Here is a 13536-nt window from a genome sequence, read left to right on the forward strand (position 1 = left end):
AGCGCAGTTCTTCAGTGAGATGGGCCACTAGCTTTAACACATCATTCGTCATAAAAGTTACAAATATCTAAAGAACTTGTCAGTATGTTTTTCCTATTTGTGGTCCAGTGTATTCAGCCGGGTCACGCAGGCGTTTATTCGTGAGATGCCTTTCGGCACTGAGGAGAGAAACCTGAGCGTTGAGACCTTAACAACTGTGACGTGGAACTTGTGCAGTCAGGTTTGTCGTCTTTAAGGCTAAACTTTAAAGATGAGTCATTTGACTCGGCGTTTGTGATTGGCTGACTGCCTTATGGCTGTTAATGCTTTGGTGAGGATTGGACTTACATTACCGGGCTGTGGCGACCATGTTGAATGAATACCGTTAAGATAGGGTAGACTTGACTCTTGAATGATGGGAAACTCAGATGGATACATGCCAAAGACAGAATTTTTATGTCACGGGAAATACAAGCACCACTGAAGGCAGGAGTGTATAGGCGTCATCCTCTATGGCTTCACAAGCTTAAAGTATGTTATTGGTGACACTTTGGCTCAGTTTTGGTGCTCTACTGCCTCACTCCTTCGGGGTTGGGTGTTAAAGATCGTCCTCCACCCTATGCGTGTTGAGTTTGCCGTGTCATGCAGATTTCCTTTGGGTAATCCCCTGTCTTTCTGCAGTCCAAAGGATAAATTGTCCATTATGTATGATTGTCCATGTGAGTGCATCTGTAACCTGTAATGGGCTGGCATGCAGGGTGTACCCAACCTTGTGTCCTATGCTGCCTGGTATAGGCTTCAGACCCCCCTGTGACCCTGACAGGGATAAGCTGGAGGATGGATGGATGGATGGATTGAGAAATAAAAGTATAAAGGTGCCAAAACAAGTGTGGAGATATTTTCAGTAATATCTATTTTTATAATCACTAGGCCGTGTTGATGTACCAGTCACAGTGCTGTCACTTTGAACATCTTTATTCTTCGTTGGTGTGGGTGTGGGGGATTTTTTTTTAAATCCGATTCCAGTGGAGATGCTGTAGCGTGTGGGTGTGGCCGACATCTCCCTGATTTCATGTAATAGTCTGTTTGGTTTTAGATGTCCTGATACCTCTGATAAGCAGTTGCTTCTGACACGGATGTTGTTCAGTGTTCAGATGAAAGTCGTAATTCTGAGCAGAGCTGATCTGCTGATAGCCAATTGTCTTCCGCATGGTTCTGAATGGCATGTGTGTAATAGCGATCTCTTAATGACTCCGTCTGCCTCTGAGGAGGTCAGAGCCATCAGCAGCAACATATCCTGTTTCAGAAGCTCAAACTGATACCAAGCTCCTCCTGCCCTAATGCCTGTTTGTATCTCCTCTTAAATGTTTCTAGAGAATCTGATTTGTTTCTTTTGTTATGTGTATTCTTTACCGTCTCTGTTCTCTTTGTGGATCCCTGATGTAGTTCTAGCTCTGGCCATGGAAACCGGTATATGAAATGTGTTTTTTGGCATCTTTATTCTCTCTGGGTTTTTGGTTAAGTGGAAAAGAAGGATGGGAAAACATAGTGGACATGGCACCTTTAGTAATGTACACCTCTGATTAAAGCATGGCAGAAAACTTGGCTGAGATTCCAGGCAAGAAATTCAGAAAAATTGATTAGAATGAAGTTGAATGACTTGCTGTCCTTCATTTTTTAGACTGCCTGTATTTGGTGGAAATGTGTTTTAACATCTTTAAAATGCATGAAAAGCAAGTTTTGACAGGCTTCCCTAAGGCTTATGTTTAAGAGTAACCTTTCGTACGAATAAATTTGACTAACGGGGACGAACATAGTGCCACAGTGTGTGTGTGTGTGTGTGTGTGTGTGTGTGTGTGTGTGTGTGTGTGCGTGTGCATGTATTTTGTTTTGACTTTCTCTGATTTGTTTTCTTCTGCTGATGTTTATTTTGGGTTGGTTGATCTGGTTACACCCGTGATCCTAAGTACAAATTGTAATGCACTAAACATGATGTAGTGAAAACTCACTGTCCTACTTTATTAAAATGTACTCTCACTGGGCATCTGCAGGCCTGTCAGCCATACACAATGATACCATCGTTTTTGGTTTTCCAGTTTTGGGAAATTTATTAAATACCAAGAAAGATGAAACCTCTGAAACCAGGATTCTTTTTATCGACTAGTGCTTCAGATGGAGGTATGCATTCTTAATGCCAGGTAGTCGGGTTTATTGATGGAGGTGAGGGTGGTGAGCCTATATTTTCAGTGCTTCTCAGTCACTGCTTAATTGCAGTGCTAACTCAGTCTTTATCCAATGCAGGCAAATTGCCTGGAAGTGATTCTGGACGGGATAGGATTTCCTCAGACAACAGTATGGCAATCTTCTACGTGATACTACATGATACATGATACATAAGACATGATATTAAATGTATGAATGTAGAAAAAAATCTAACTGGAATTGAATCTTTTTGCCTTTTGTAAATTGACAAACCCATTCCAGTGGGACTGTGTTGTATCGCGTACCCATACGCTACCCCGGACATTCTTCAAACGTCCTGCTGACGCAGCGGCTGTGACAGGTGCGTTAAGGTAGCCAGCTCAATGCCTACCCGTGTTCTGGCTTTAAAAACCAGTCCGTCGCTCTTGGGAAGGCTGCCATCGCATGGCACGCATCAGCGGCTGGCATTGATCTGGCAGGGCGAGAGCTCACTTTATCAAGAGCAGCTCTGATATGGACTCTCCCCATCAATGAATTACCCCCCCAAAAAAACCTCACCGTCAATGTCATCGGCCGACAGCTGCCCTGTTAGTGGCTTGGATGTGGTGACCTCAGCTCGGCTGTGCGGAATATCCTGCATTCCGGTTTCTGGGTTGGACTGGATCGCAAGGTTTTCTCAACTGCTTTTTTGGTGCACTTAAACTTGTAACTGCTTTTTTTATACATACACAGGACAAGGTAGACCTCACTGGTGATGAAGGACTTGAATGCTTCTAAACTCATTCTGTAGATTGAGGAAGGAATTTTCTAAGATAGCATAAAAATACCTGGGATATACGTTTCTACATTCTGCTCCCTTGACATTACTTAAATCCCAGCTCTATATCTTTTGAAACTGTCTTTTCATATTGACAAAATGTTATCTATCATCTTGTACATTTTTTGGAAAGTAGCAAAGTTTGAAGATTCTGGACTATGGATTTGTATTTTGGGAGAAACTTAATCTAAACTGCCCTTCTAGTATCTAGTGGATAATACATATGAGTGAGGATAATTATCCGTGTTCGGCTGCTCTGGACGCTCTGTGAAGTCACTGCTGACTCTCTCACTAGAGGGATTGTCATCGGTGAGAGTCACGTTTGCCATTGTCTTTCTCCTCAGTAGCCTTCACAAATGTTTTCTTTGAAGAGGAAACCTTCATTTAATGATCTGGAGTTATATTACCATGTCCTTCAATGGGTTAACGCTCTTAAATAATGCAAAAATGTGTTTGACTGGATAAATGCAGAAGTGTCAGGAGCACACTGGGGCGGCGAATCTAAGGCTGGTAATTTTGATGGTTATATTCCCGGTTTCCCTCGTCCCATTACCTCCCCTGCAGGAAGTATGAATGCTGTGAGTGGTATGTCTGTGTGTCTCTCTCTGTCTCACACACACACACACACACACACTCACACACACACACACACACACACACACATACATACACACACACACACACACACAGGTTTTTTGAATTATATCTTTATGGGGACTCTCCATTCATTTCTATAGGCAAAACCCTAATCCCAACATGACAGCCTTAACCCCTACCCAGCCCTAACCTTAACCATAAGTAACCAAACAAAATATAAGACTTTTTAAAAAGTTTTTTTTAAACATTTTCAGTTTTTTGATTGCAGTCACAGATTTTTATAAGATTGTTTCCCCTTGTGGGGGTGGAAAAAAATGATCCCACAACATCAAAACAGGTTTGTATCACATTGTGAGGACATTTGGTCCCCACAACATAACGTCCTCACAACGTCTGAATCATGCCTATGCATGCACACACACACACACACACAGTCCTCTCGATTCTTCTCCTACTGACTCCAGTGCTTCCAGAATGCATTTTTTTATTTATGAGGAAAAGATGTGTTAAATATTTAAAATGGAAGGGAAGCAGAACTTCAATAAGACATGAGCTCCAGCCACTGAGATGTTGAACTTTGCTTCTACAACCTGTCTGTAGTGTCTCAATACAGCTGGTATGGGTGCTAGCCTGATTTAGCTTTTATGTCGAGTCATTCATTCTCACAGCTGAGAGTCATGCGACACACATTTAAAAAATATATGTGAATTATACAGCAATGGTTGTTTAACAAACAAATGCTTGAATGCAAGAAAGGATTTATAAAGAATGTTTCTGTATCTCATAACATACTTTAGTCCAAAATGATCCAAATGGCTCTGTAATTAAATTTTCAAGAATCGGTGAAGGTCACTTGATAGCTGAGGTGTCAGTCCTGTTAAAACATGAAAATTCACATCTCTTTTCTGTGTGGTATTACTTGCAGTACTCAGAGTTACATCCTTTGGAATGAGATGTCTTGTTCACGTAAAAGTCCTTTTAATACTCTGAAATCCTTCAAAATAGAATCTGATTGTTCTGATTTTGTACCATGCAGCATTTCTTTGAAACTGCATCAGAAGTCCACCTCAGTACCATTCGATAAGTATCAGCCAATCACACAATAAGATTTCAGTGTGAATAGCAAAAAGGGGGTGGTGATTGGTTTCATCTTATGTAATTTTCATGCTCATCAAATGTCATGCACAGAGGCTTTATTTTAAATAGAAAGGTACTGGAAACATGGCAGCATTGGTTCTGTAAGTGTAATTTTGAAATGGGACCAATATTGTAGGTAGACTTTAAGACCACATGGCAGATTGACCACATGCAGTCACTTGGGCACAGCCAATTGCAGGCTGGTCTCTCCCCATTTCTGTGTGAGTCTGTACTGTTACACCTGCTTTGGATGCCTTTGCCCTGGGTTTGGGTGTTTGTATGGTGTGCTTTTCCTGTTTGCCCTTGTGGCCAGCTTGTGAACGTGCACGTTACACGTGCTGAAGCGGGTGGGTGGCAACAGTGTGGAAATTAGCTCTCCATATGCAGCAAGGACCACCTGCAGATGGGCTGTGTTTTTCTCACTGTCTACACACACACACACACGCACGCACGCACGCATGCACGCACACGCGCAGACATGCATTCCTTGTAGTGGACAAAGTGGCCTCCACGTTAACTTCAGGAATGATTGGTGCAGAATGGCTCTGGAGGCAGAACCTCGACTTGTATCTTAATTTCGTTTTGTCCTCATCACAGCGCAGCCGGCTGAGCAATGGCCTGTCCCATGAGCCTGTTGAGCAGCTCTGCCTCCTCATTTATAGATTTATTCAGTCGAGGCCTGTTACGGCCAGAATGACAAATGTGATTTATTCAGGTCTGTCCTCTTCATATGCAAGCTTAATGATATTCACCCTTATTCTGGTTCACACTGTAAAGCTGGGAAATATGTTAATGATGTTTCAGGGAAGGTGTGGTAATCCATGGGTATCTGATAGCAGTCAAGCATTTTGGCAGCTTGATGTCTGACTGGAGACCTCTAATGCTGTAGCACTTTAGCCATCAGTCCTGGACTAAACAGTTTTTATTCGGGAATAGTGGGATCATGGCCATGTGTAGGATCTTCTGCTCCTTTCTTACCTTCTTCACCAGGGATTAGCTATTGCAGTGAGAGCCTCACAGTTGGCTATCAGTGTACTGCCTGCCGCAGTTAGTGTTTGAAGTCCCCACGTACTTCCAGTGCACACTGGAATAGAGCTGTCAGTGTGGGCACCCCGTTGACGGTGCTCAAATGTAAATATGGTATAAGGAAGCCATACCTCCATCTCCACACGTAGGTCTCCTTGCGTCAGGAAAAATGACAGATGCCATCGGAACCATTACAGTCAAGCTGCAGCATTAATTATATATTCAGCAGAAGGGAAGCGTTCGAGCCACGGCAGTGATGCGAGGTCTATCGATCCTCGTCGCCTGAGAAACTCCTCCGCACATTCATCTTCGAGCCACGTTCAGGGTCACAAAATCAAAATCAGAAACGGCTCGTGAACGCGTTAACCAGGCCGCCTTTAGCACGTGTTAGTCTGCTCCTGACTTAATGGAGCATCCTGCCTTTCGGATGTTTTTCACTCTGGAATGTCTGGCATCTCTCCTAGTGAAGTTTAAATGGAGTGAACACCAAAACAGAGTGAGACAAATGTGCGTTGTGGGTGTTCGTTTCAGCGGCACGCCCCTCCCTGTTTGTCTGTTTTGAGTGCATGGAGATCACTTACAGGGCCCCTCCTCGTAGAAACAAGGGTTAGGTGTCAGTTAAAAATAGTGTTTTATTGCCAAAGCTCGAGGGCCCAGCCTCCAGCTGATCTCTGCATGCTGCTGTCAGTGGTGCCCGTGCGCGGGGTTCACACAGCAGGCCGGCCCGGCTCCCTTTCTGTTTTGATCCCCAGGTAATCCTCCCCTGTCGTTCTTGCCAGACAGAAGCGATCTTCTTTACTGCGTGGGCTTTTCCGGGTCTTCCCTCGCATGCTGCGTTCGTGGAATCTTGCCCGAAGGCACTCTTAGTTCTCTCTTTAGGCCCTGTCTGTCTGCTACAGATAAAACCAAAAAGGATCGATAACAGAGACGGTTCAGTGGACGCCACATGGCGCTCACCTGGCCGGCCCCTGGAAGCAAGCCGGGCAGGGCTGTGCTGAGGGGCCTGGTAACGCAGATTAATGGCCCCGCTCATAATTAAACAGGCATCCGATTGGGTCCTGATGGATTTTTCCGGAATCATTTCCATCTGTGTGCCTAAGGAGATTTTCAAGTTCGCTAGAAATTAGTTCATATTAATAAATATAACATTAACCATCCTTCAGCTGTTTATATATTTATTATTTGAAAATCTTTTTATATCTGATAAATCTGAATTGATTATTGCTCAGTAATCTGGGGTCGCATTGTCCATGATCTCACATGCAGTTGCGTTTATCTTGGAGCCCATCCTAGGAAACGAAGAACATGAGGGGGCGGCATAGACGGGGTGTCTGTCCATCACACCAAACACACCAAGGATCATAAACGACGGGCAATTTTAGAGGCACTGATTCACCTACATGCATCTCATTGGCCTGAGAACCTGGAGGAAACCAACTTTTTTTGACCTGGAAGAGAACTTCAAATCCCACACACGTCGGATTTTGAAATATTTAAGGGGGCGCTGCCATTTGCGTACCCATTTATTTGAGCCTTAAATGCGTGTAAAGATGTAGGTATGAGGTTTGGGGCCTTGTGTGAAAGTAGGCCAGCGCCGTATCAGGGTTGCGTAACTTGAGGCCAAGCGGGCCGTGGCACTGAATGACACCCCATCTCCTGGCGGGGAGCGTGGCGGAACGTGGCCGGCCGGCAGGCGACGTGGCCCGGGTGCCGGCATGCAGGCGGCGCGGCCCGGGTCCCGGCACTCAGGCGGCGTTGCGCAGACGATGGGCGCGTGCCGGACAGGGGCTCCAGATCCTCAGGCAACGTGGGAGTTATTTTTAGTCCCGCCTGGGCTGCCTAATCTCCTTGGCTCAATTAAGTGTGAGGGCCAGTGGGCCAGCGAGAGATGAGCCTGCAGCGTCTGCTGTTCGGCTGCTGCCCGGCTCGGCGGTGGCGGCGGCACGGGAATCGCGGAGGGGTGTCGTACGGCTTGCGCGCCAAGGCCAGGGCACCCGCGGGCAGTTTCCTGCTCCTCTTCTTGCGGAGCGGGGACGCCTTGTGCCTCTTGGAGCTGGTAGGGCATCGGGGGAGTGGGGCCTCATCATAACGTCTCTTTATCTGATTCAACTCAATGCGGGTTTGAGGCGTCTTGGGGAACTTCGCTGCTCTGCTCGTGAGAAGCTCACCTGCAGGATGGTCTGGAGGGCTGAGGCGTCATGTAGCAGTAGCAACAGCAAGTCGTTACAACGCAAGTCGTAACGAGCTTTTACTTTTACAACTTAACTGACTTTTTTTTTGTTAACCTCTCAGGTCGAAGAATGAAATGTCTGTTTGCTTCTTAGTGTGGGAAGGTATTTTTTAGCGTACTGTAGTATATGTCTGAGATATTTATAGTAGTTCTTTCTGGTTGGTCTGTGAATGTTCGGCTCTTTTTCCTGTTCGCTACGTCCTGGTGCGGTTCGGTAATTTGAATTTGCCTTGGAAAGATGAGTGTGTGTGTATTAGAGCAGCGGAATGTGAGAAAAGAGTTGGAAGTACACAGGTGGTATCATTTTAAGTGGTGCTTAGTCCATGGAAACGCTTGGTGTTATGCATGAATCCTGAACACTTGCCCTGGAAATTACGCACGGATGCGTGGATGGCAGCTTCCCTGCGGCATGGCCTGTCTGCATGTCAGTTTGGTTAAACTGAGGCATTTTCTCATTTCTAAATGATATGATGAAACCCAGGTGCTGCAGTCCTGTAAACCGCTTTTTTGTCTTTGTGCGTTTATTGGGACAGATGGTTCTGTCAGACTGGAGGAGCTAAGCCTTCCTTAATACGGTTAACACATCTAATATCAATTTGAGTTTTCAGACTGAGGTTTATCCCTCAGCCTCTGCAGGACCGCATTACTGCACGTGAAGTCCAGAGACATATCGTCAGACAAGGAATCAGACCTGTTTCTAGATGAAACATTCTGCATATTTTGAACATCTTGGACATGTTAAGAATGAGTCAGATGAGATTGTTTGTTTATTTAACATGACAAATAATTGGAGTTGGAATCCAAAGGAGTCATCGGCTTAAGGTCATTTAGACCTTTTGTAATAAAAGAAATATTGTTATTCTGCTACAATAGATGCGTAACGGTTAATAAAAACAATGAGGACAGGTCATTTTGATGTTTTCTAAACACACTGTAATTTGCTTCAGAATGTGAACATGCTCATAATTGTCAAACCTTAAAAGATGTATATTTAGTTCAAAATGAATAAAATCGGATGATAAAACTGGTATTGGTTATTCTGCCTACAAAGGCAAAACACAGTAATTATGCTGACACTGAAACTGAGATGTTTTTTTGCGTGTATGCTTGTATGTGTAGTAAGTACGTGAGTAACAGTGTTTCCTTTCAAACTGTGTGTACTTAGTTGAACTAAGATAGTTTGTCATGTGATAAAACCGAGCCTTAGACCCCATTTCAGTCATAACTCAGTTTTGATAAAATATGCAGTTACGATGTTTCGTCTTTAGTAAACAGTCCTGCCGAACAATGAAATCCTCCCACTGTACAGTACATTCCTGGATCTTGCACTGCCGGAAGGGTGACTGGCTTGGGCTTTCCTCAACTTCATCCTGGTTGCTGATAGCGGTTGCCAATGTTTGTTGATAGCCACTAACACAAAGGCTGCCATAAACACATACACATGAAGTATCTTGTACGCTGGGCTGCTTGTGGGCTTCATGTGCGGCGCTGGTCACCGAATGCGTCCCCTTTTCCACAGGGCTTTGCTGGCACGGGGTCTCGCAGCCACCTTTCGCGCCACTAACGTTTAGTAATCAAAAGCAATACTTGAAGCTGCCTGATCCCTGATTCGCTGAGAGCTGGGAGGCTGCAGATGGCCGCCTCTTAAGTGGTGGATTAGTGTGTTTCGCGAGCGATTGAGATTTAACGGATTTCTCCGGGGCAGCATTGTGCTGTTCACGGCTCAGCTATGTGGCTTTTTAGGCGTGGCCGTTACTATGCCCACGCCGCCCGGGATGATGTCATCACGCTGCATGGGCTGTGTGCTGGGGGGGCGGGGGGGGGGAATCTGAAGGGAGGGTCAGCGTGGCAGCGACAATAATAATGTCTCATTGTATGAGGACCGCTGCCTGCCTGCCTGACTGCCAGTTTCTGTAAGGCGGTGTCGTTTGGCCGGTGACGCGTGCTTGTTTTTCCTCTTAGCTGTCGTCCACGCCTGTTTGTGTACGTTTTGCTGAGGGGCGTGACCCACATGTTAGCCTGGTGGGTGTGCCGCCTCATTTTCTGCTTAGCGTAAAGCGCATAGCTAAGGCATCTGCCGATGAGATGGAGCCTCGGCATCGAAAGGGGATGGAAGGTTTCGGGGGGGGGTAATGCCAGGCTGGGGGGAGACTGGGAGCAGGTCAGGCTTGAGATGAGATGCTCGCACCCTATCTGCTGATTATTCATTGGCTGCCAAGGGCTCTGGCATGTCTGTGGCCCTTTGGAATGAGGGACGGGGCCTCGGGCCCTCTGGGGTGCTGGTGTCCGCAGTCTCGGTCCAAGAGACATGCTTTTTGAGCTGTGTGATAGGCTGTCAGAATGAGGGCCCGCAGGCCAGGCGCCTGGGGACCTGGGGAGAGAGTGCAGGGTTTGTGGGGGGGCTCCTTCGTCCTTGTTTGCTGTTTTTGCTTCAGCAGAATGACAGTTGTGGGGTGTTTTTTTGGGTCACTTCTCGGGGGGGGGGGGAGGTCTGGGAATGTCTGAATCGTCAAGGTGGTTAGAAACCCCTATGAATCTGAACCACTAAAACACTAACATGCCTCACAAGCTGGCAGCCCATTAGCCACACTGGCATACCTGTAACTCACAGAAAACAGGGAACACTGTTAGCCACACTGGCATACCTGTAACTCACAGAAAACAGGGGACACTGTTAGCCATACTGGCATACCTGTAACTCACAGAAAACAGGGGACACTGTTAGCCACACTGGCATACCTGTAACTCACAGAAAACAGGGGACACTTAGCCACACTGGCATACCTGTAACTCACAGAAAACAGGGGACACTTAGCCACACTGGCATACCTGTAACTCACAGAAAACAGGGAACACTGTTAGCCACACTGGCATACCTGTAACTCACAGAAAACAGGGGACACTGTTAGCCATACTGGCATACCTGTAACTCACAGAAAACAGGGGACACTGTTAGCCACACTGGCATACCTGTAACTCATAGAAAACAGGGGACACTGTTAGCCACACTGGCATACCTGTAACTCACAGAAAACAGGGGACACTGTTAGCCACACTGGCATACCTGTAACTCACAGAAAACAGGGCACACTGTTAGCCACACTGGCATACCTGTAACTCACAGAAAACAGGGCACACTGTTAGCCACACTGGCATACCTGTAACTCACAGAAAACAGGGCACACTGTTAGCCACACTGGCATACCTGTAACTCACAGAAAACAGGGGACACTGGGAAACGGCTGAATGGGCCCATTAAGCTTTTATTTAATGCCCTTCTTAAGGGAATGTGGGGGCAGGTGGCCTGATCCCCTTTTGCCCTCTTTTATTTTCATTCATGGGTCATCTGGGCAGCGCTGACCCTGCATGAACTGTGGCCGACCTTGTGGGGGGGGCAGTCTCGAGCTTCACACTCGCGCACGCGTCGTTTTGATTGCTGTCACGGATTTTTATAAAATTAAATTTCCTCTTGTGGAGACTGAAAAAATGGTGCCCACGGCATCAAAATAACAGGTTTTTATCACATTGTATGGAGATTTGGTCCCCACCATGTTATCTATGTCTGGCCCACACACGCACACTCTGCATTGTCCTGTGTTCATGCTGCCTGAGGTGTGGTGTCTAAAGAAGGAGGCTGATCTTTGTGGCATTTGGGTTTGAGTGAATAAATAATGTTTTTGCCCCACCCCCATTATTTTGCCAGTGAGAGGAAGTGAATATGCCTGTTTGCTTACCATGTGTTCTCGCTCCAGGCTGAATATCTGGAAGCAGCAATCAAATTAAATCACCAAATATGGGGGGGGGGTATTCCTTTAAAACACTGAATTCTGGGTGTATGTCACGTGCCCCTTCAGGCTTGTGTGTTGTGCAGTTTGCTCTCTATTTTCTCAGCTTGTCAGTAAATGTTTCACATTTCGTTAAGGTTTTGCTGTACATTTTGAGCAAAGCTGCCGGTTTTGCGGTTAGAGAACACTGTAAAAGAGTTAGGGTCACATTGGTTAGTTTTGGTTAATCATTGAACTATCGATCTGTATGTGTGTCTTTTTGGAGGGCGTTTCTGTCCTCAGGTGCAATGAACTTTCCATTATAGCCCATCTGAGATTTCTATTGACTTAGCAGAAAGAAGCTCTAGCAGTATTTGATAGTCCTCTCTTACTGTCCACATATCAGTTGTATCAGTTTGTGTTATCAATTCATCCTTATTCACTAATCTCTCTCCCCCCCCTCCCCCCGGCAGACCTCAGGAATGGAGGAGACCATCTGGGAGCAGTACACTGTGACATTACAGCGGGTGAGTTGTCACTCCTGGATAGCTCTCCTGTGAGCCTGGTGCCCTCCACCATCCCCTGCAATCGTTCTCTATTGCTCAGCCCACTTACTGTACACAGAGAACTTACCTTGAGAAGATCAGCGAAGATACACTTATGTGCCGATGAAGCTAATCTCTTAACCGCCAAAAGATGTTTTTCAGGAAATTATTTCGGGTATTGTTTTTTTTTTGTCACATATAGACAGTCCCCAGTCCGACGTACGGACAGTTCATACTTACAAACGGGCTACCGTAAAACCTGTGGCCTGTACTACGAAGGAGGGTTACTGGCTTATTCAGGTAACTTGTTGGATTTAAGGTACCACTCCTTAAATGGACTTCATATTCGTTTACTTACATTTTGCCCAGACTACCTTAAATCCGACAAGTTACCCCGATAAGCCAGTAACCCCACTTCGTAGTACAGGCCCCAGTTATTAGAAATTTGAAAAGTCTGTCCAGCCAAAAAAGGAAAGGATTGACCAGAAAATCCAGCACACGTCTTTTTTTTTGATGTTGGCAGGTCATGCTTTTGTCATCTACCAATCCGCAGTCAGCTGACCCATGGAAAAGAAAACTATGCTGTAGAATGCTGGTTAAATAGCCTAAGACGAAAAGGAAATGGATGCTATGTTGTAATCAAACGATCACAACAAATGGCTAATTAAATAGAATTAGAAACATCAGTGTTGTGAGTGGAAGACACAACAATGATGAGAGACTGGAGGTAAAGTGTCTCCTGAAATTATCCCTTTATCGTTGCCTGACAGACTCAATGAAGTTGTGCTGAGGTGACTTTAAATTAAGAGACTGGAAACCAGTGGTCCTTAAAATGACCTATTAATGTTGGCCTACAATTACAAGACGACAAATGTGATTTAATCATATATGCCGGATTACCCATTTGCAGCATAATTTCCCTGTGGAGACAATTATTGTTCTTATCAGATGGGTTAAAAAAGAGAATGCCACTCGAAAGAATCTGAAGTCTCTCATCGTCACGCTGGATTTCACACTTATTCCTAAAGTTGAGATAAGGGGATGAAAAGAGCCGTTAATATTATTTCAATTTTATTATTTATTAAATTGGACTGAAATAATGGAAAGTGATTCACATGAAAATGAGAAATTGAGAATCTGGTCACATGCTTAGAAATGGGAGATGTGGGACTCTAAAGCTGACGGAGTAATTTTGTCATTAGCTACTTTAACCATTGCCCAGCTATTCCCAGCCATTCC

General features: G+C 45.4%; 1 protein-coding gene across 8 annotated transcripts in view; it reads left to right on the forward strand.

Moving 5' to 3' along the window:
- The window catches only part of tjp2b (tight junction protein 2b (zona occludens 2)), a 69013-nt gene that overhangs the window by 32795 nt on the left and 22682 nt on the right, over positions 1 to 13536 (forward strand). For all 8 annotated transcript variants that reach the window (XM_023803355.2, XM_023803356.2, XM_023803351.2 and 5 more), the window contains one exon: positions 12226 to 12279. In XM_023803355.2, coding sequence (XP_023659123.1) covers positions 12235 to 12279 — 45 coding nt within the window. In that variant the 5' untranslated portion in view covers positions 12226 to 12234. The remainder of the gene's footprint in view (positions 1 to 12225; positions 12280 to 13536) is intronic.

This window comes from Paramormyrops kingsleyae, chromosome 2 (assembly GCF_048594095.1).
Source record: "Paramormyrops kingsleyae isolate MSU_618 chromosome 2, PKINGS_0.4, whole genome shotgun sequence".
NCBI classification, from domain to species: Eukaryota; Metazoa; Chordata; class Actinopteri; order Osteoglossiformes; family Mormyridae; genus Paramormyrops; species Paramormyrops kingsleyae.